The 21,431-nt window shown below is 40.7% G+C and overlaps 1 protein-coding gene across 2 annotated transcripts in view; it reads left to right on the forward strand.

The window, feature by feature from the left end:
• The window catches only part of FAM81A (family with sequence similarity 81 member A), a 78,420-nt gene that overhangs the window by 28,926 nt on the left and 28,063 nt on the right, over positions 1-21,431 (forward strand). For both annotated transcript variants that reach the window (XM_032417134.1, XM_032417135.1), the window contains exon 4: positions 12,536-12,654. In XM_032417134.1, coding sequence (XP_032273025.1) covers positions 12,536-12,654 — 119 coding nt within the window. The remainder of the gene's footprint in view (positions 1-12,535; positions 12,655-21,431) is intronic.

The raw sequence follows: 21,431 nt of genomic DNA on the forward strand, positions 1-21,431 counted from the left end.
TTGCCTGCAACCAAAGAACTCAAGTGACATCAGAAGGGCATAGGAAGTTTAAAAGATCACTGTAGATAATCTACATGTTTTTGGAAGGTGGTGTTGGTATTTAGAATGATCTTTCCAGTTTTCTTTTTGTGTGCTAAAGCAGTTTTATCCCAGAGGCTGAATAACTTGCCAACCCCAGGTTGGCATCTTTACTAAATTGAAGAACCCCAACTTAAGGATTTCAATTTTGGAAAAGGGTAGAGATATATTAGGGGGCTGATATCCCTGCTGTACCCAAATCTAGAGAGGGAGATAGATAAAATCGAAGCAGTTGGGGATAAATCATGATTCTCACATTCCCATCCCCTTAACCAATGGCAAAGAAGTGTTTCATAAACAAATATAAACACCCCTATGTTTCATGTCAGAAAATACTGTGACCTCTCCATTCTTTCCATGCCCAGCATTTCCCTGGAGGTAATCTGCTAGCTTCCCTTTGCTCATGTGGGTGGTAGGCAGACTGGAGACTGGAGCCAACCTATTCTGGCAGTACTGTTCTCAGGTAAAAGCATAGAATGTAACTGTGCCCTTAGAAAATCCTGGACTTGGAGCACCTGGCTAGCTCAATTAGTGGAGCATGGGACTCTCGATCTTGGGGTTATGAGTTCAAGCCCCATGTTGGGCGTAGAGCTTAAAAAAATAAATGAAATTTAAAAATTAAAAAAAAAAAAGAAAAAACAAGAAAACCCTGGCCTTAATTTTTGCTGTCATCGTAAAAGGTGATAGTGCTTTGGCTGCAGCTGTGGGGCCAAGGAATAATTTCCTCTTTGGTAGCTGCTATGTACTAATACAATGATCAAAACCATTTAAAAACATAATTTCTAAGCTCAGTGAAGCCCTAAATGCTATTTAATAGTTTTTTTCATTATAAGAAGACCTCTCTGTCAGCTCCTCCTTTGCCTTGAATTCCCTGTCCCTAAAGGTACCCTGTGCACCCAGCTCTTGCCACTGTTACCACAGCATTTACTGAATAGGACTGGCATTGTTTCTTTACAAGTCTGTTTCTCCAATAGATTGTGAACTCCTCAAAAAGAAAGAAACCTTGTCTGAGTCATCTATGTATTGTCCAGCACAGTGTTTGGAGCAAAATGCCATGAATGCTTATTAAGTGAATAAATGCCCAATTCATAGTGAGGCCAGTTGCAGATTTGCTGGTAGCAGAAAGAGGAGAAGAGACCCTGGAGTCATCTGTGCAGAATGCAACCTTCTCAGATGAGGCATCCAAGGCCCAGGGAAGTGAAGGCACTTGTCTGAGCTCTCAAGGCCAAGAAGTGGCAGCGCTGAGACTAAACCCAGATTGTTAAAATCCAAAAATATGTTCCTTTTCCTCTTGGAAGCTCTTCTAGAACTCTGATCTTAGATAGCCAACTCTCAAACGTGACAGGGAGTGCTTTTCAACCATTCTTTGCTTTCTGAGTATCTCTACCCCTTCAGGAAGAATTTCTTCATGAAAGTAGGTAATTCCAGCTTTAGTTCTCACTGAGTTCTCTCCCACCCCATCATTCCTTTGATGCAAGTTCATTAAACTGCTCCATTATAGTTATTAGCAAACATCCCTGCAAATCCAGTCATCAGTCCTGTAGGCTTTTGCTAATTGTTTTCCTTAAGATGTGTTTTTAAAATGTGATTTTTGAGCGATTTACAATGTAGTGAGTTTTAAAGTAATTTCAATTCTGCTGTTTTTCCATCCAAAACACGTTGTATGTAATGATTATTCTTGTCTGAACCAGACAGCACTCTTTTCCATTTACATATATTTTTGGATTTGTGGTTTTGCAAATGAAAAGATGATTTCCGTTGTAGAGAGGAAAAACTGAGTAAAATCTGATTCTGATAAAAATGTACTTTGCATGTATGAGCATTTACTTTTTATAACTGGTAATAACTCTATATCATTGTAAAGTAACAGAAGGAAGTTTGGAAATTTAATAGACTCCAATATGAAACACTAATTATATGGTTTTATATATATTATGAGTCCAAGCATGTTTACCCAAACATAACTAAAATTAGGAGGCTTGATGAGATATCAGAATTGCCACATTGTAGCCAAAACTTGTTAAAGCAAAACCAGGGTGTAGATTAAAATTTAAAAAGTACTAAAAGGAGTCTTTATAAGTAGTATAAAATTGGGATGGTGGGTATTATGCAAAGGCAATATTTGCATATTTAAAGAAAAGAGGTGTGAAGATATTCAAACCATATTTAAATGACATGAGAGATATATTTTTGACTATAGATTCTTTTTTTCTTTTTTTTTTTAAGTAGGCTCTATGCCCAGTGTGGGACTTGAACTCACAACCCCAAGATCAAGAGTTGCATGCTTTACCGACTAAGCCAGCCGGGTGCCCCTTGTCTTTAAATTCTTTTTTCCTTTTTTTTTTTTTTTTTTTAAGATTTTTAAATTTATTTGAGAGAGAGAGAGAGAAGGAACGTGGAGGGGGGCAGAGGGAGAGGGAGAGAGAGAATCTCAGGCAGACTCCCCACTGAGCATGATGCCCAATGTGGGGCTCGATCCCCAATATGGGGCTTGATCCCAGGACCCTGAGATCATGACCTGAGCCAAAATCAAGAGTCAGACACTTAACGGACTGAGACACCTAAGTGCCCCCTTGTCTTTAGATTTTTTTTTTTTTTTTGAGATTTTATTTGAGAGAGAGAGAGAAAGCAGTAGAGGTGGGAAGGTCAGAGGGAGAAGCAGACTCCCTGCTGAGCAGGGATTCCAATGTGGGACTTGATCCAGGACTCTGGGATCATGACCTGAGCTGAAGGCAGTTGCTTAACCAACTGAGCCACCCAGGCACCCTTGTCTTTAGATTTTTAATGAATTTCTTCAGTGAATTGCCTGGTTTTAAAATTATTCTTATTACTGGTTTACATTTGTTTTTCAGTTCAATAAATAAAATTTTACTGGGTATTTGTTTTGTTAAAATCTGTCCCCGTGGATGATTTTGTATCACAAAACTAAAGCTGTAGCCATCTCAAGATGTAAAGTTCACTCCAGACTCTTAATAGAGCTATTCAAATTGAGGTATGTTAATAACTGTATCTTGGCAAATTTGCCTTGATAAGTCTTTATGATTCTCTGTCATGTGACTCTGATCATAGTACACAGGAAGAAAAGTAAAATATATTGTCAAACTAGCCTATGTGATCCTCAAGAGCTAGAACTGGATCTTAATTTTTCTATTATTAGCACCTACCACACTGTCTAGCACATAGTAGGAACTCAAAAAATGTTTCATAATCAAAGGCTCTGGGGGACCCTGGCCCTTCCAAAACCCTGTAATTGCCCATATTTTATCAGCAGATTCCAGTATCAAAACAGATGACTCTTGTGTGCTAGTACACAGTAGGTGCTTGATAAATGTTGAATGAAAGAATCTATTGTTTTAATGCATCCCCACCCATTGTCTCCGTTGGCAGTTTGCCTTATGATGTGGAGTATGTTATCAATTATTTATTCCTTGGAAACATTCCACAAATAATCGTCATCATTGTAAATTTAGAAGAGGTAATGTGGTCAACTATGAATTAAACATGTCTAGATTATCTGTATTGTCTTTAAGATTTTATCAATCTCCAGAGGCCGACTCCTGATAAGCAGTCCACGGCCCTCTTGTTGGTGGTAAGCTTCCCCTTCCGTGACACTTTGATGGCTTGGGAAGTGGTTGAGACCCCCATGTGTGCTGAGGGTTTTCACTGTGTCTTTAGACTTTGGGGAGCCAGGCAGTGGGGTCTGCTACCTTGCTGGGCGGGATCGGCAGACCTACTCCTGATTTCCACGTGCTCAGGCTTCATAATGTCTGTCTGGTGTGGGGTGGCTTTGACCTAGTTAGGTTAGGGGAAACTGTGTCGGGCCCTCGCCTGTTGATTCGATTGTACAGGGTTTGCTAGTTTAATAATCTGCAGATAGGCTACTGGAGAGTTTTCCCTGAACTCAAGTGATACTGCAGAGTTGTGCCTTATTAGCTTGTCACAGCAGAGGTGTGGACAATCATGTTAGCATATAGTTGGATGCACAGATGGAAACTTGGTTTAGTGTGCATCTAGCACCGTCAGCAAAGAGAGTCTAGGCTGCCGGACTTCATATATTTTATCTAAACAGGGAATTTCAGCCCGCAGCTGTGATCTTGTCCCATTGAAACAGGTTTATCAGCAGAGGGACTTTGATGTTATCTGTATTAGTCAGGGTTCTCCAGAGAAACAGAACCAATAGGTGATTGATTGATTGATTGATTGATTGATTTATTATAAGGTATTGGCTCACATGATTATGGAGACTGAGAAATCTTACCATCTACCATCTGCTAGCTGGAGACCCAGGAAAGCCAGTGGTGTAGTCCTGAGGCCTGGGAGCCAGAGAGCTAAGAATGTAGACTTTGGTACAAGTTTGAGTACCAGAAATGCTGAGGGGCAGGACAAGATGGATGTCCCAGCTCAGGCAGAATGGGAATGCCACCTTCCTCCTCCTTTCTGTTCTACCATGGCTCTCAAAGGATTGGATGATGCCTACCCACTTTGGGAAGGACATCTACCAGTTCAAATGCTAATCACTTCTGGAAACACCTTCACAGACACACCCAGAAATAATGTTTAACTAGTTATCTGAGCATCCCTTGGCTCAGTCAGGTTGACATATAATTAACCATCCCATTATCAAAATTCAGTTTGTTTTGAGTCTACCCACTAGATGTGGCTTGTCGTGTGACTTGACTCTAGAGGGAGAAAACAGTGAATTGAATGCAGTTTGAGTATTTATTCAGTTCTGTTGATAGAGTTTTTTCAGTGTAAATTAACAAATTGGTGTTCTGCTCTCTGCCCTTGTCACTAATACATTTAAGCTTGCCCAAGTCCATCTTTGAGGGCCTGATTACCTCTGGACACTGGCTAAATATAATCTCTGAGACTTGAATGTGGAAGACCAAGTCCTAGAACATAGAGCTAACGTAATTGATCTCTGTTGGGAGCCAGGCATTGTTAGGAGCACTGGGGTTACAGTAGTGACTAGACATGCAAGGCCCCTGCTCTTCGGCCTGCTGCATATTCTAGTAGGGTTTATAGCCAGTAAACACTAAGTAACCAAGATAATTTCAGCCTCAGTCCGGTGCTCTGGTAACATGAAGGAGAGTGATTGTGGGGCTGTTCCAGGAAGAGGGTGGGTTAGGTAACGTGTGAACTGAGATTTGAGTGACAGAGGGGGCCAGCCAAGCCAAGGTGGTAGTGTGGGGGGAGGAGACACACAGGGCAGAGAACATTCCAGAGAGAGGAAGCTGCAGATTCCAAGGCCATAAGCAGAAAGAAGCTTGGCATATTTGAGGAGCAGAAAAAGGACCAATGGGATTGGAGTGTCATGGAATGAGTGGGGCAGGTGGGTGGGGTGTGTGGGAATAGGACCAGATCTTTAGCCTTGGAAGTTATGATGGGAAGTCTGGAGTTTGGAAATGGGAAGCCATTATTTAATTTTAAGCAAAGGGACTTAATTCAAACACTTGGTTCTAGGGAAAGATTAGTGAATAAAACAGACAAAAACCCTTGCCCTCCTGTTGCTTACAGACTGATTTGTGTTTCAAAAAGATCACTCTGCCTACTATACGGGGAAGAGTTGTAAGGGAACAAGAATGGAGGCAGGGAGATGGATTGGGGGCTGCCGTGGCAGTAGAGGGGCAAGGTGATTAGGATGAGAGGAGTCACGGTAGAGATGGGGAGAAGTGGATGGGTTCTGGATCCGTTTCGGAGGTAGACCTGACAGGACTTCTGGCACATTGAAGGCACAGAGACTTCGTTTAGGACTTGGCAAATTGTAGGGACCCCTTGAATGTCCATATGGAAATGTCAAGAAGGCAGTTTGATATGAAGCTGGAACTCTGGGAAGTTTTAAGTCCTGTTGTAAAGATGAAAAAGCCATGTAGGGAGATACTATGTTATGAGGCCCCGCCCTGTTGTAGTTGGGCCTTTCTCCAGGTGATACTGGAGTTATACTTTCTTTTCCAAATCCTCACAAATCTGGGAAGAGTTGGAGAAGGAGAAACAAGCAGAGCTGTTTCTTTCCAGGCCATCCGTAGGCAATACTAACTTGTCTGGGTGGGCGAGGTCCGGGGGTGGGCATGGGTCCATATCACCTTTGGATGCACAGCATGATACAGTGTCGTAGGGCTCATACGGGAGCGCCATTTCCTACTGTCTTCGGGAAGGGAGATTTTGTAAAGATAGGTCATATCTTAGAAAAAATAAATGAAGATTTGGGATATCACTTTTTCCAAGTGTCTCTTTGCTCTGTGAAACATTACTGTATGGTTTTAGGCCATGCACTTACCACTCTATAGTCTGCTGCTGCAGCTGAGTTCCCTCCCTGAAGGCAGGCCTGGGGCACAGCACATGATGGACATGCAGAGAATAGGTTCTTGAGTTGAATTGACAATAATGGAGTGGCGATGATAGAGTAGGGATGTAACCTTTTTAAAGTAAACACATCACTTTGATACATTGTTCCAAAATGACAAATTAGGGAACCTGACTGGCGGTACGGAGGGTCTGTTTTTCCGAGGCTTCATCAGAGACTTCTCTAATACCTTGTGTTTTCACATAACTTTTCAGTAACGTGAATACTGCATTAAGTTTTGATGTAATTCTTTTCCGTATTATTCAAAGAAAGCACTCCTGATACAATATCTTATTCATCTGCTTAAGAATTCTGGAAGTTAAATGGGCTTTTCTTATTTGTAAGCATTAAAACACACTCACACACACTTTTTTCTGGTTATAAAAATAATGTAAGGCCTTTGTGGAAAATACAGAAAAAGAGGAAGCAAACATAATCCCCCTCTAGAGAGTAGCAAAACGTTAATATTCTAGTATTATTTTATGTGTATCTTATACACAGCTGGAATCATGCTGTATATTTATTTTGTACCCTTTCTTTTTGCTTGATATTAAATTGTACACATTTTCTCTTATTTTTAAAAGCTCTCCACGAACTTCTTTTTTTTTTTTTTAAAGATTTTATTTATTTGACAGAGAGAGACACAGCGAGGGAGGGAACACAAGCAGGGGGAGTGGGAGAGGGAGAAGCAGGCTCCCCGCGGAGCAAGGAGCCCGATGCGGGGCTCGATCCCAGGACCCTGGGATCATGACCTGAGCCGAAGGCAGACGCTTAACGACTGAGCCACCCAGGCGCCCCTCTCCACAAACTTCTAACTGGTTGCACAATAATTTATAGATACCTTGGAAAATACTGGGTATATCTTACTAGGAAGATATCTTTGTGTATACGTTGTCAGTTTTGTTATTATTTCCTTTAAGATTAATTTCAAGAGCTAGAGTTACTGGATCAAAGGTTATGAACATTGTGAATATATTTTGATGGATCATGTCCCAGAAAGATGTATCAGGAAGGGCCAACTGTGCATTTTTAATTTCGACATACATTTTAGTATTATAAATTAAGAATATTTGCTTTTTTAATATAAGAAAATGGTATGATTTTTTAATTTTTAATTTTCAGTAGACTTCATTAGTGGAAGTGTAAGCTCACAGCAACACTGAGCAGAAAGCACGGAGTTCCCATAGACTCCCTGTCCCCACCCTTGTAGAGCATCCCCCATTATCAACACACCACAGTGGTGCATTATCATGGTATGACTTTTATTTTCTGTTTCTTTGCTTACTAGAAAGATTGAACCTTTAAAAACCGTGTTGTTTAATTATTTTTCACACCCCTTTTGTGGGTTGCTGTTCATTTTATTTGCTTAGTGATTTCTTGGTTGAGAGACAACTCAGATGAAGTAGGATTGGTTATAGCCTTTGTCATTTCTGTAGCATCTGATGCAGTGTTCTTCCAGGGGTCTGTGGGCCTTGAACTTCTGCCTTTCTGAGCCCATACCCTAGCTTTGGCTCTCTGGGGGTGGGGCCCAGGGATTTGTGTATTTAACAAGCCACCTGGGGATTCTTATGCACCCTAAAGATGCTTGAGAACCCCTGGTCTTAAGCCTTATAATAAACAAAGGTTTGAAGCATTACATATAAAAAATACGTACTGCTTTCTATAAACTATAACGAGTAAGTGTTACTTCCTATGAAAAGGCAACACCAGCGCCTTTTCATCAGTGGGAGAGTGTCAGAACCAGATTAGTCAGATCTGAAGTTTTCTTACAAGAATGTGTTCAGATGACTAACGTTTTGTCATTCACAGGTATTGTAGCTGGTTTGCATTCTTCTTAATAGAGCTTTCTTCATTCAGAAAAAGCTGGAAACTATAGCAAATAACAGATAGGTCTAGCAGTTCCAAATTCCTCTCAGTGAAATATTCTGTTTTACTGTCACTCCCATCTCTACTGGCTCCAACTGGGTCTCCAGTAAGGAAAACACAAAGGCCTCACATTGCTAATTTCTGCTTTTTTACCAGGGAGTTTGAAAATCCTAAAAAAATGTATGTAAGTGCAGTTGTCTGCATACTTAAAAAAGAAGAGTTGAGAAAAGGCAGCACAGAAACAACTTAGGTACATCTGTGCACACGTCTGTATGTTGTGCTGTGTGCGCCACAAGGGTGGCTACCCTCTGTCACCATGCGAGCTGTTCCAGTGTCAGCGACTGTATCCCCCAGGCTGTGCCTTCGTATCCTGGTGATGTACTCATTCCATACCTGGAAGCTGCGCCCCCCACTCCCCTTCATCCCTTTTTGCCCATCCCCCACCCCTCCCCTGCGGCAACCATGTTTGTTCTTTACTTATGGGTCTATTTCTGCTTTTTATTTGTTTGTTTGCTCGTTTGCTTTGTTTCTCCACTGTGAGGACACAGTGAGAAGGAAGGCAGACAGCCATCTGCAAGCCAGGGAAAGGACCCCCCCGCCCCCGCCCCGGAACAGACTGTGCTGGCACCCTGATCTCAGACTTCCCAGCCTTAGAACTTCGAGAAATAGATGTTTGTTGTTCAAATGCCACTCAGTCTGTGGCATTTTGTTCTTGTAGCCCCAGCTGACTAAGACAGGACGCTTAGGAGATCTGGGTACAGCATAAAATTTCTCCCTCGAACTTAAATTTTTTAAAAGTCAGTGGATGAGCTAGAGGCAAGGATGATTACGTGCATGAATTAGTTGCCCACAAGGCAAAGTAGAAGAGATGCTGGAACATCAGGGCCAAATACAAAGAGAGAGAAACCATGAGGGGAAAGAGAAGACTCGGGGGACAGATCTAGGGCATGTGAATAATTGGAGTTCCAGAAGGAGACAAAGAAACAGATGGAGAAGAAACAATAGCTACATAGAAGAATAATCTGAGACAACAGATTGAAAATTTCACTGAGTTCCAGGTAGAATTGAAATTAAAAAAAAAAATCCACACTTAGGTACATTCTGATAAAACTGAACTCCAAAATAGAGGAACAAAATCTTACAAACTTCTAGGTATAAGGAGCCGAGAAGTGTAGAGAGGAAGAAGCACCAGACCTGTCAGTCTCGAAGTTCACTGGGAGGAAAGGCCTTGAAGTCAAGAATTCCATACCCTTTCAAATGATCCCCACCCTTCGGGGTGAGGGAAGGAGGATTATCAACATGGCAGGGATTCAGTCTTCATCCAAGCACCTGATCTAAGGGAAGTGTTAGGGAGTCTACACAGAGACCCTAAGATAGGGGAAAATGAAAAGGAGAAGCCCAAAGGTAGTCAGTGATCCACAAAACAAGACCTAGAGTATTTCATGTAAATGGCTATTGAAGGATGCCTGGGACTGGGTAACAGAAGCGCTGAAAGAAGAAGAAAAAATTATTGAAATAGAAGCGACATTTTACAAGCAAAATTCTAATTATAACCCAACTAGAAGTCCCAAGTTATTTTAGCAAAGCCGAGTTGGGGTGAGGGAAGAAAAGTAAAATCCTTCCCAATAAGCCATCTGGGTTGGAGGGTGAAGGAGGGTGGGCGTGAGGTTTGCTGAGTGTCTCGTTTGGAGGAGGGGGAGGACCGCGTGGGAACAGAGCCTGGAGTAGACGAGTGTGGTTATGGATGCGGGGAAGGGAAGGGAGACATTCATGGAATAGCAATGGCCAGGAACATTCCCCAGTTCACAAGGGGAAGGAGGACGATGAATGGCAACCTGATTAAACCGGTCAAAATAAGGAAAAGGAGCGAGGAAGCAACATACATTGTCTATATAAAGTGAGATGAAAGGTCGAATGAAAACACAAACAGAGGGCAGTGTCGTGATCGAAGGCATTCTGTGGAGCGAGAATAACTGTGGCTTTGGGCAAGCTACTTAATATCTTCGAGATTTCGCCTCCTATGAAATGGGGATAGTAATGGTACCTGCTTCAGAGGGTACTATGTGAGGGTTAAGTGGGTTAACATACCTACAGCATGCAGAATAGGGCCTGGCGTCCAGTTAGACCAAGCAGGTGTTTGCTCTCTTATTTATAGAGCATGGTCACAATGTTAATGTTAGGCGAGAAGAAACAACATTAAAAGCACCACATCAGAAGAGAAGGTTATCGTGTAATGGTTACGGCCACTTTTATCACAAATCTGTATGTGCCAAATAAGATGGCAGCTAAATACATAAGATGAAAAGTGTTAAAAATGTAAGGAGAACTTGATGAAAATATTTTACAAGGGGGGAATTCATAAAACATCTTTCACAGATGGAGAGAACTACCAAAAATAAGATCTAGAGAGAGTGAATAATGGAATCAGCAAACTCAGTCTTAACAGACAATATTGAACCTTTTGTTCCTGCAGTGTTTTTTTTGCATGAAACATTTAATAAACATGTGCCACAAAGCAAACCCTAATACATTCAAAAAATTAAACATACCACAGACCATATTTTTGATCCTAAGCCAGTAAAAGTAGAAATAAATAAGAAAAATGACCAAAAAACTTACCTGCTTGAAAATGAAAAAACACAACTCTAATCCTTAGATACCTCAATGTCATCAGATCAAAGAGGAATTCAAAACTGAAAACCGTAAAAAGGAAAGCACTTCACACCCAACCTATGGACACAGCAAATACTGTTCTAAATAAAGTCTTCATTATGAAGGAAGACATAAATAAAGGAACTCAATGCTCATCTTGTAAAATAGCTAAAAGAGTGAGTCAACCCAAAAGGAAGCAAGAAGAATGTAAAAATATGAAGCTGACGTTAATCAAATAGACGAAAATGTTTAAATGGTTGAAACGGAAAAGATATAAGAAATCAAGAGCTTCTTTGCAAAGGGGAGGGAAGGTGGTGGTGGTGAGGGCAGCGTGAGGGACAGAATCAAGGTGGAGAAGGGGAGGACGGGAAGGAAGGCATGTACGAAAAAATAAGGAAATAGAAGAAACGTCTCCTGCGACCTAGGACTCAGGTTCTCCAGTCTGTCTGTCCGTCTGTCCGTCTGTCTGTCTGTCGTGCTTCAGCTTAACCTCTTTCCTTTTTGGGGGGCAGCATGGCAGAGCGGTTACAGTGTAGGTTCTGGAGCCAGGCTGCTGGGTCAGTCCTGGCTGGTCACTTGCCGTCCATGTGACTTTGGATGTATCATATCAGCTGCTTGTGCCTCAATCCTGGCCCGTAACACGGGGGTCCTGAGAGCGTGGATTTGATTTGGTGCATGGCAGTGTGCAGCAGCACCAGGCTCCTCTGTCTGGTACATGCTCAGCAAACAACCAGGGGTGTCCTCACCATCCCCATCTCCATCATTCCTTCGAGGATTCCCAGGATGGATGCTCCACGAGGCCACACTTCCGCTGGGCCACCTGATCTTCGAGCAGTTCTGCTTTCATTTAATGCCTTTCTAAGAGACACCATTCTGCCTTTCCAGCATAAATACTGTTCTCAGATAAGTGCTAGAAGAAGATCAGCATTTGCTGTCTTTGCTATATGCTAGGCATTATAAGTGCTTCCTATGTTTTATCTCATGTAACATTCACAGTGCCCTGAAGAGTACAGTCACCATTACTATGAACAGATGAGGACAAGGAAGCTAAGAGAACTTTACACACTTGCCCAGGATCACACAGCTAGAGGAACTGAATTTGGACCTGTTTGACAACCCCTGCCCATCCCTGTCCCTGCTTGCTCTTAATTTTTTGCTTCCTGATAAATTTAGGGAGTGTTCACTTAAAGCAGTGACTACTGAAAAATAGCCTGGGGTGGTAGAAAGAGCTCTGAACTGTATAGCAAATGTCCAGGGTCTTAGTCCTAGTCTGAGCTTTGCCCCGTCCTACAGCAGCAGGAGAGGTGGGGGGGGGGGGGGGGGGGGGGGGGGCCGGGGGGTGTGTGCTCCACCAAGTCACGTGACATCCAAGTCTCAGGGTTTTTAGTGGCAGATTAAGGGACTGGGTCTGTGTGAGATCTCTGAGGTCTCTCTAAGCCCCTGCTTCTCTGTATACGTGTATATCAGGTGGCTGTTAAAAAGGAGCCTCTTATGAATGCAGTTAAATGTTCTTATTTTTGCCAAAAGTATAAAATGCTTTTGTGGCAGCATGTACATTCTCAGATGACCCTCTTGGTGGTTTTTTGTGTTGCCCAGGTACTCCAGGAGCAGATCCGGGCCCGGGACAACATCAGCTACGGAACGAATTCTGCCTTAAAGACTCTGGAGATGCGTCAGCTCTCCGGTTTGGGAGACCTTCGGGGAAGAGTGGCAAGGTAGGTGGTCGGATGTGTGGGACTGTATCTGTCAAGAGCTATTTTTCATCAACTCCACTTCGCAAAGTATATATTCACAAAGCCCCAAAGCAAATTCTTTGCATTCTTCTAGTATATCCCCTCCTTTGCCCGTAAAATCTAAGGTAGAAGTTACACCTGATTATGAGCATGCCATAATTTCTTATGTTGCTGCAATTGGTGCTGCGTTCAGGGAAGTAAAGGTTGGGAGAGCGCAGCTGACCTGTGTAATTTGGCATTCAAAATATTATGTTTATTGACCCCAATAAGATAAAGTTGAGACTTACATTTTGTGTCTCTTAAAATTTTCATTTTCCTTGTAATTTATTTTTATTTTATTTTCTGAAAATATTGGTCTGCCATAGATTAGAAATTTAGAAAAAGAGATCTTTGACCTCAGATGGTATAGAAGGCGTTGTTCCATCCCCTTGCTACCGAAAGCATGCTCTGTGGACGCAGCATTGGAGTCACCCAGGAACCTGTTGGAAATGTACGATTTCTAAAATATTTATGGGCCGCTTCTGCCCTCTACTGCCGTTAAGAGTCAAGTACAAGTCTACTTGGGAGCTGTTCGAATCAGGCTGATGTGAAAATGAGGGTGGTCTGTAAAGGGTTGGATGGAAGAAAGAACAGGACCCACAGGATCCAAAGCCTCTGTGGAGCAGAGGAGGGTAGTGTTGGGGTATTTGTGCAGACAGCACATGAAGGGCCTTGAATGCTGGGCATGTGTGTTTGGGTCTGGTGGGTGAACATCAGTCTCAGCACAGGGCTCTGTGGATTGAATGTAGGCCTAGTTGTGTGGTTTTCTATTCTCATTTGGGTCAGCTCCAGTCTTCTTAGTATGACCCTTGGTGATGAACCCCACTGACCTCCTTATCTCTCTCACCCTTGGCACTGTACCTTTCAGCAGTGATCCGCTATTTGTTATTCCCTGAATGGGCCATGCTCTCCTATCTGTGTACCTTTGCACATGCTGTTCTTGCACTCAGCATGCCTTTTCCCCCTTTTTTCTAACTTCTAGTCAGCCTTTCAAGTTCAGCTCAAATGTTGCCTCCTCCAGGAAGTCTTCCCTGATAGCCCACTCTCCTGAGCTCCCCTAGCATTCTGTTCTATTGAATCTGTCTGTTTTCTTCACTGTCTTGGGGCAGAGTACCGTATCTTTTACTTTTGTAACATGTGTGCATAGAACAGTTCTCTGGAAAAGAGTAGATACTCAATAAATGTTTGTTTGGATAAATTAATGATCTAGAAAATCACTGTAACAGGACTGAAAAACCTGGATTCTTTTTGTGGAGATTGGCTTAAAAGCAACCCCTTTCTGCGATACCTCCCAGAAGAGTGAGGAATTAGAAGGGCTTCAGAGCTACAGGGCAGAGCAGGGACTTCTGGAAAATTTGAGGATCTGCCTATGCACTTTAGTTGCAGATGAAGATTAAGTGGGGCCAAATATGGACGAGGCCTAGCACGGGGCATGGCATGCAGTGAACACGTAACACAAGGGAGCGCTTATTACCACAAGGGCAGCGGCCGTGAAGTTATCCTCATGAAGCTGGTTCCAATTACAAAATGGAGAGATGACCTTGAAATATTTTCAGGAATTTTACATTTTTCCTCTGCAGTTTCTTACTAACTTCTCTACCCTGCAGGTTCCTTCTCTGTAACAAATACTTTACTCTGAAACAATCACACACCCCCTATTGTTGTGAGCACCCCCTATTTTTGCTTTGTTTTGTGGCTCTACCAGTCTTTCCCCGGAATGCTAATGAGACTTGTTGAAATCAACTTACATGAAAAAAAATTCATTGGCGAGGTTTTGGCTTTCTTGCATTGAATTGGAGGAGTATAAGCTTTTTTTTTTTTTTTTTTAAGATTTATTTATTCATTTGAGAGAGAGAGAGAGTGTGTGAGCAGGGGAGGGGCAGAGGGAGAGGGAGAGAGAATCTTAAGCAGACTCCATGCTGAACGCAGAGCCCGATGTAGGACTCGGCACAGGGCTGGATCTCACGACCCTGAGATCACGACCAGAGCCAAAACCAAGAGTCGGATGCTCAATCGACTGTGCCACCCAGGTGCCCCAGCGGTATGAACTTTTTAAGTGATAGTCTTAAATTATTAGGCTTCTGTATTGTTTCAGGTTTTATTTTCTAGTGTTTATGGACCCACTGGTGATTCACTGATAGGAAGCAGGCCCCGCGGCTTCCCCTGTGATTCTGCTGGAGGAGAGAGACGCCCTTACCCCACTGAGAGTGGCACACTCTGAACAGGACTTTCTCAGAGGGTTTCCCCTCCCCCTAAAGTGGAGCTAAGGGAGTTCAGCTTTCCTGTTCCTACTGGAACAGTTGGTCCTTTACTTGGCCTTCTGCTCAGCGGCCACTTCCAGTTTCCTCTACAAGGTCTTTTTTTGTGGCGTCAGAGCCTTAGAGGAGAAATAGCTTCAGACTGAGGCAGACGCACAAATTCCCTCAAGGTAAGCAAGTCCAGGTGCACAGGAGAAAAGAGATAAATTAGACATCATCAGATTAAAAATCTTAGGCTCTTATAAATAATGCTGCCACGAACATTCACATACAAGTTTCTGTGTGGCCATATGTTTTATTTCTCTTGGATATATATATACCTAGGAGTGTAATTGTTGTGTAATGTGGTGACTCTATATTTAACCCTTTTTTTTTTTAAAGATTTTATTTATTTGAGAGAGAGAGAGATAGTGAGAGAGAGCACGAGTGGGGGGTGGGGAGAGGGAGAAGCAGGCTCCCCGCTGAGCAGGGAGCCCGATGCGGAGCTCGATCCCAGGACCCTGGGATCATGACCCGAGCCAAAGGCAGACGCTTAATGACTGAGCCACCCAGGCTCCCTGTCTTGTGGTTTTGATTTGCATTTCCCTACTGACTAATGGTGCTGAACATCATTCAGCGTGCTTATTGGTCATTCGTACGTCTTCCTTGGAGAACTGTTTATTCAGATCCTTTGCCCATTTTTAAGTGGATTAATTGTCTTTTTATTATTGAGCAGTAGGAGTTCTTTATATATTCTAGACTCAGTTCACTTATCAGATATCTGAGCTGAAAAGGTTTTCCCCCTTTCTAAGGGTTTTCTTTTCATTTTCTTGATTGGGTCCATTTGGTCCTTTTAAGAAATTATTTCTGTCTCATTGTTGATATTCTCTATTTGATGAGACTTTGTCATTATACCTTCCTTTACTTCTTAAAGGGTGTTTTCTCTATTTCTTTGATCATCCTGCATTTATTATGGCTGCCTTGAAATCTGTGTCTTTTAAATCTGACACCTGTTCCCTCTCACTGGCAGTTTCTTTTCCTCCTTTTATTCCGTGTTTAGTTCACATTTTCTGGTGTCTTTGTGTGTCTCATAATTTTTATTAAAAACTGGACATTTTAGGTAATATAGCATAGCAATCCTGGATGTTGACAAGCCCTTACTCCTGTTTGCTTTTGTTGTTGTTTAGTGACTTGGCTGGGTTATTTTAGTGATGTCTGTTTCCCCTGCAAAATAAAGCATCTGGTGCTCAGTCATCCTGTGAAGACAGTGGTTTTAGCAGGACTCTCTTTGACTGTCTCTTTCCCCGATCTTTTATTAAGCTGGCGGCCTCTGCAGGTATCACACCCAGATCTTAGGCTCCATTAATTGCTGGTAAATTGCTCTACTGTTTGTTTGTTTGTTGTTTGTTTTTTAAAGATAGATTTATTTATTTATTTATTTATTATTTATTGGGTCGGGGGAGAGAGAATGAACAGGAGGGGCAGAGGAGAGGGAGAGAGAATCTCAAGCAGACTTGCACTGAGCGTGGAGTCTGACGTGGGGCTCAGTCTCACGACCATGAGATCATGACCTGAGCTGAAACCAAGAGTCGGACACTTAACCGACTGCGCCACCCAGGTGCCCTCTACTGTTTTTGACAATACCCTGTGACGTAAATTGCTCTACAATCTGATTCAATTAAATTATTGTCTGCCGTTAAGGGCTTAATTGTGTATATATGCAGGGATTATTATATATATTATAGGTAATAATAATATGGAATATGAACAACTTAATGTTTTAAATGTCACTGCCTTTGGTGCGCTAGGCCACGATGTCACAAACTATAAGAGACGTTCTGCTTAAGCATGTTGCCTGGTCAGGTCCATTGCTAGACCTTTGGGACTCTGTTGATGGACTTCTGACCACGTCCCCACCATTGATCTGATAACCAGGTGAAAAGTGACTCTGCCACAGGAGGGCCACAATCAAGAACTGCACCTGGGAGACAGCTATCTAAAGACCTGAAAAGGGAAATTTTGGAATGACTACATTATTGGTTCATCTATAATATAACATTGGGATAAAATAGGGCAACTGGTCAGATTCATTGTGAATTCTTGTTTAACAAAAGCTGTTGAGCCATGCACACAGCTATATTTAGAACCCTGAGGCTGTCTTTTATGAGTGTTTTTTTTTTTTAAGACAAGAATGATGCCTTTAATTCGATATTAGCTAAGATAGCTATATAGCTTCCCCCTTTTTTCTTATTTATCTATTTATTTATTTTGAAATAATTTGAAACCTACAGAAAATTTGCAAGATTCACAAGTGTTAACATTTTGTTCCATTTACTCTATTATTCTTTCATATGTAAGTTTTTTTCCTGAAATATTTGAGAGTAAGGATAACTTTGTTTTTAACATAAGAAAACGGGAGTGGATTCCACTGTGTGTGTTTTCTGATGGCAGGCTTTGGTATCCTACCCCGCACACACATACCCCGCGGGCGCCCCCCCCCACCGGTTTGTCCCCTTATTTATAAAGGCATAGAAATGAAATGTGCTGGTAATAAATAGTCAGAAACATTATGAAATATATAACATAAAAAAATGAAGGCTCACCAGCCCCTTGCTCTGTTTTACTCCTTACAGGTAACTAATGTTAGCAGCTTGCTGTCTGTCCTTTTAGACTTTCTCATACATAGTCATAAGGTAATAATTTATCATCATAGTAATATGATGGTTTGCAGCATAACAATTACCTAACAGTGTGATTTTAATTTTACAAAGTATTATATATATTATTCTGCAACTTCAGTGCTCCTGCATAGCAATATATTGCGGGCTTTCTTCAAGTATGCACATAGATCTAGCATACTACTTCCTTGGATATGGAGTGTCCTGCTGCGTGGGGGTGCCATAATTTAATCTATGTAACTACTCCTTGGTGTTAATGGAAATTTATGTTGTAGTATTTGTGTTTCCAAGTGAGAAGTAATACTGAAGCCAAGCTATAGCTAGTGAAAATCAGTGAGCCATGAGCATCAGGATAATTTTGAGACCTTTCTAAATAACTTTTTCAAACTTAGTCTGTCCCTCAAACAGCTCTGCAAAGATAATGAAACTGGTCTGATGTAGTGATATCTGACAGTTTCTAACCGGAAAGCTGTGTTTGGATTGGAAAATAAAGCCTTTCTATAATATATTTTTTTTATTTCATGGTATGTTCAAACCTCAGATGTCCCCAAATAAGATTTAAATTATTTTTTATTTTTTATTTATTTATTTGACACAGAGAGAGAGAGAGAGAGAGAGAGCACAAGCAGGGGGAGAAGCAGGCTTCCCGCTGAGCAGGGAGCCCGATGCGGGGCTCGATCCCAGGACCCTGGGATCATGACCTGAGCTGAAGGCAGCTGCTTAACTGACTGAGCCACCCAGGTGCCCCAGATTTAAATATTTTGATAAAAAATTATGAACTCAAAAAAGAAGGGTCTGTATTTGGTGTTATTTTTAACCATCATTTGTGGAATGGGGATGATTTGTGAAGATGAAATGAAGTAATATGTATCAAGGATCTTGCACAGTGCGTGGTACATAGTAAATATTCTTTATGTTCACTCATTCAATAATATTTATTGAGCCTCTACTGCATGCAAAGCAATGTACTGGACACGGGTTTTTGTGATGAAAAGGGCAGATATCGTCCCTCTTGCTTGCAATTTATATTCTATCTAGTAGGTGAGATAGACATCAAACTTACTGCAAAACAATTATTTAATTTCACTTATGATTTGAATAATTTATTTGTAGATGTTTGGAGTTTTCTATAGAAATCATATCATCTGTAAATAATGACAATTTTATTTCTTCTTTTCTGATCCTTGTATCCTTAGTCTCTTTTTGTTGTCATTTTGCAATGGCTAGACCCTCCAATACAGTGTTAAGTAGATGTTGTGATTGGGGGCATCTTTCTCTTGGTTTTTACTTTAATGAAATTCTTCCAGTGTTCTTCCATTTTGAATGATAATTGCTGTAGTCTTTTTTTTTTTTTTTAACTTATTTATTTTAAAGAGAAAGAGAATGCACTAGCAGTGGGGAGAGGCAGAAGGAGAGGGAGAGAGAGAATCCCAAGCAGATTCCATGCTGAGCATGGAGCCCAACACGGGGCTGGATCCCAGGACCCTGAGATCATGACCCAAGCTGAAACCAAGAGTTGCTCACTCAACTGACTGAGCCAGCCAGGTGCCCCTGCTCTAGTTTTTTTTTTTTTTTTAAACATAGATTTATCAGATTAAGTAAGTTTTTTTACATTCCTAATTCATTAAGAATCTATGAATTTGTATTGGGTTTTCTCAAGTGTTTTTTGCATCCGTTCAAGTCAGATATTCTTCTCTTTTGATCTGTTAATGTGTACTTAGCAAGGTGGGTAGATATATTAATACACAAAAGTCAGTTTCCTTACTATAAAACAATAGCAAATACCTAGAAAACATACTTAAAATAAAATCAGAGAATATATAATAACTAGGCAGAAATCTAACAAAAATTGTTCAAGACTGCTATAGGGAAAATTTTTTAAAATTTGATTAAGAAATAATAAGAAAACATAAGTAAATGGAGATAGATATATTCAAAGGTAGGAAGTCTTAATATTTTTAAAGATATCAATTCTTTCAAATTGATTTTCAGAATCAGTGAAATTCCAGTTAATATCCCAAAAGAGTGTTAAATTGAACTTGATAAAATGACCCTAATGTTTATATGTAAGGGTTAAGAGTCAGAAAATATCCAGGCTGCTTCTGAACATGACCAGGGAGGGGAGAATTGCCTAACCTGATAGCAAGACTTGTTATGAAACTATGTGCTCTTGGCTTTGGGATAGAAAAAGTGAACAATGGAATAGAATAGAGAGTATGCAAATTGAACCACAGATGTGTGGGACTTTGATATATGTCGTAGATGGCAGCAGATCCGTGGAGAAAGGAGGGATTGCTCAATGAATGGAGCTGAAAAATATATTATCCATGTCAAAAAAGAATAATTTTTTTCCTACCTCATACCAGATACAAAATCAGCTCTGGATGGGGAAAGGGCTGAAATGCTAAAAATAAGACTTAAAAACTTTGTTTTATTTTTCTTGTTGGGGGTTTCTAAGTTTTGCTTTCCTTATTTATTTATTAAAAATTTTTTTTAATTTAAATTCAATTAATTAATATATAATGTTTTGTTTCAGGGGTACAGGTCTGTGCACAATTCATCAGTCTTATATAATACCCAGTGCTCATTATAACACACACCCTCCCCAATGTCCATCAGACTTAAAAATTTTTAATAGAAAAATATAGATGAATATCTTTTCAACCTTTAGGTAGGGGAGGATTTTTTCTTGACATAAAAAGCATTGATGGATTTGATTATATTAAAATTTAAAACATTGCTCATCCAAAGACCCTTTAAAGACGAAAAGGAGATATTACAAACTGTGGAAGATATTGGCTGGTAAAGGATTAGTGTTAAGAACATATAAAGACTTCCTACAAATTAATAAGAATAATTAGAACAACCGCAGCATAACAATGGGTAAGAAAAGTGAATGACATTTTACCAAAGCAGAAACATAATTGGTCAATAAACATGTGAAGAGATTTAACATCTATGATTGATGTGGAAATGAAAATTCAGAAACACAACAGAATATGTTTTTTTCACACAGTTGACTGGCATCTGAAACATCTAAAAATGCCAAGCATTTAGATAGGTTGTAGCTTCTTAGGAGCTCTTATGCATTGCTAGTGGGAGTATGAGTTAGTGGAGTCTGATATTGAACATTTCCAGTGTTGAACATCCCATATCCATGATCCATCAATTTCTGCATAAGAGAAATTCTTGTACCACAAGGGGTCCTGTTCACAACAGCATCATTCACAATAGCAAAACACTGAAATAACCCAAAGTGCCCATCAATGGGAGTATGGGCAAATAAATTGTAACAAACCATAGAATGTTATTCTATTGTCAAAATGAACTACAGTGGTATATGGCAATATAGATGAGTCTTAGCAATATAATAAGTGGAAAAAATAAGTACCAAAATATTGCATATGACATAATGCCTTTTGTAAAAGTTAAATTCAACTAAAACATACATACACATACTTTTGAGAAATATGCATGCTATTATATATGTACATATATATTTACATACATATTTACATATATATGTACTTACATACGTGTGTGTATGCAATTAATTGTCTAAAGTCAATTTAATTTTAATTCCAGGATAGTTAACATACAGTGTTATATTACTTTCAGGTGTACAACACAGTGATTCAGGAATTCTATACATCACCTGGTGCTCATCACAAGTGCACTCCTTTATCCCCATCCCCTATTTCACCCACCCACCCCATCTCCCTTCTGGTAACCATCAGTTTGTTCTCTGTGGTTAAAAGTCTGTTTCTTGGCTTTTAATTAATTATCTTAATAGGAAAACAAGGGA

The sequence above is a fragment of the Phoca vitulina genome, unplaced genomic scaffold (assembly GCF_004348235.1).
Source record: "Phoca vitulina isolate PV1807 unplaced genomic scaffold, GSC_HSeal_1.0 scaffold20, whole genome shotgun sequence".
In the NCBI taxonomy this organism is placed as follows: Eukaryota; Metazoa; Chordata; class Mammalia; order Carnivora; family Phocidae; genus Phoca; species Phoca vitulina.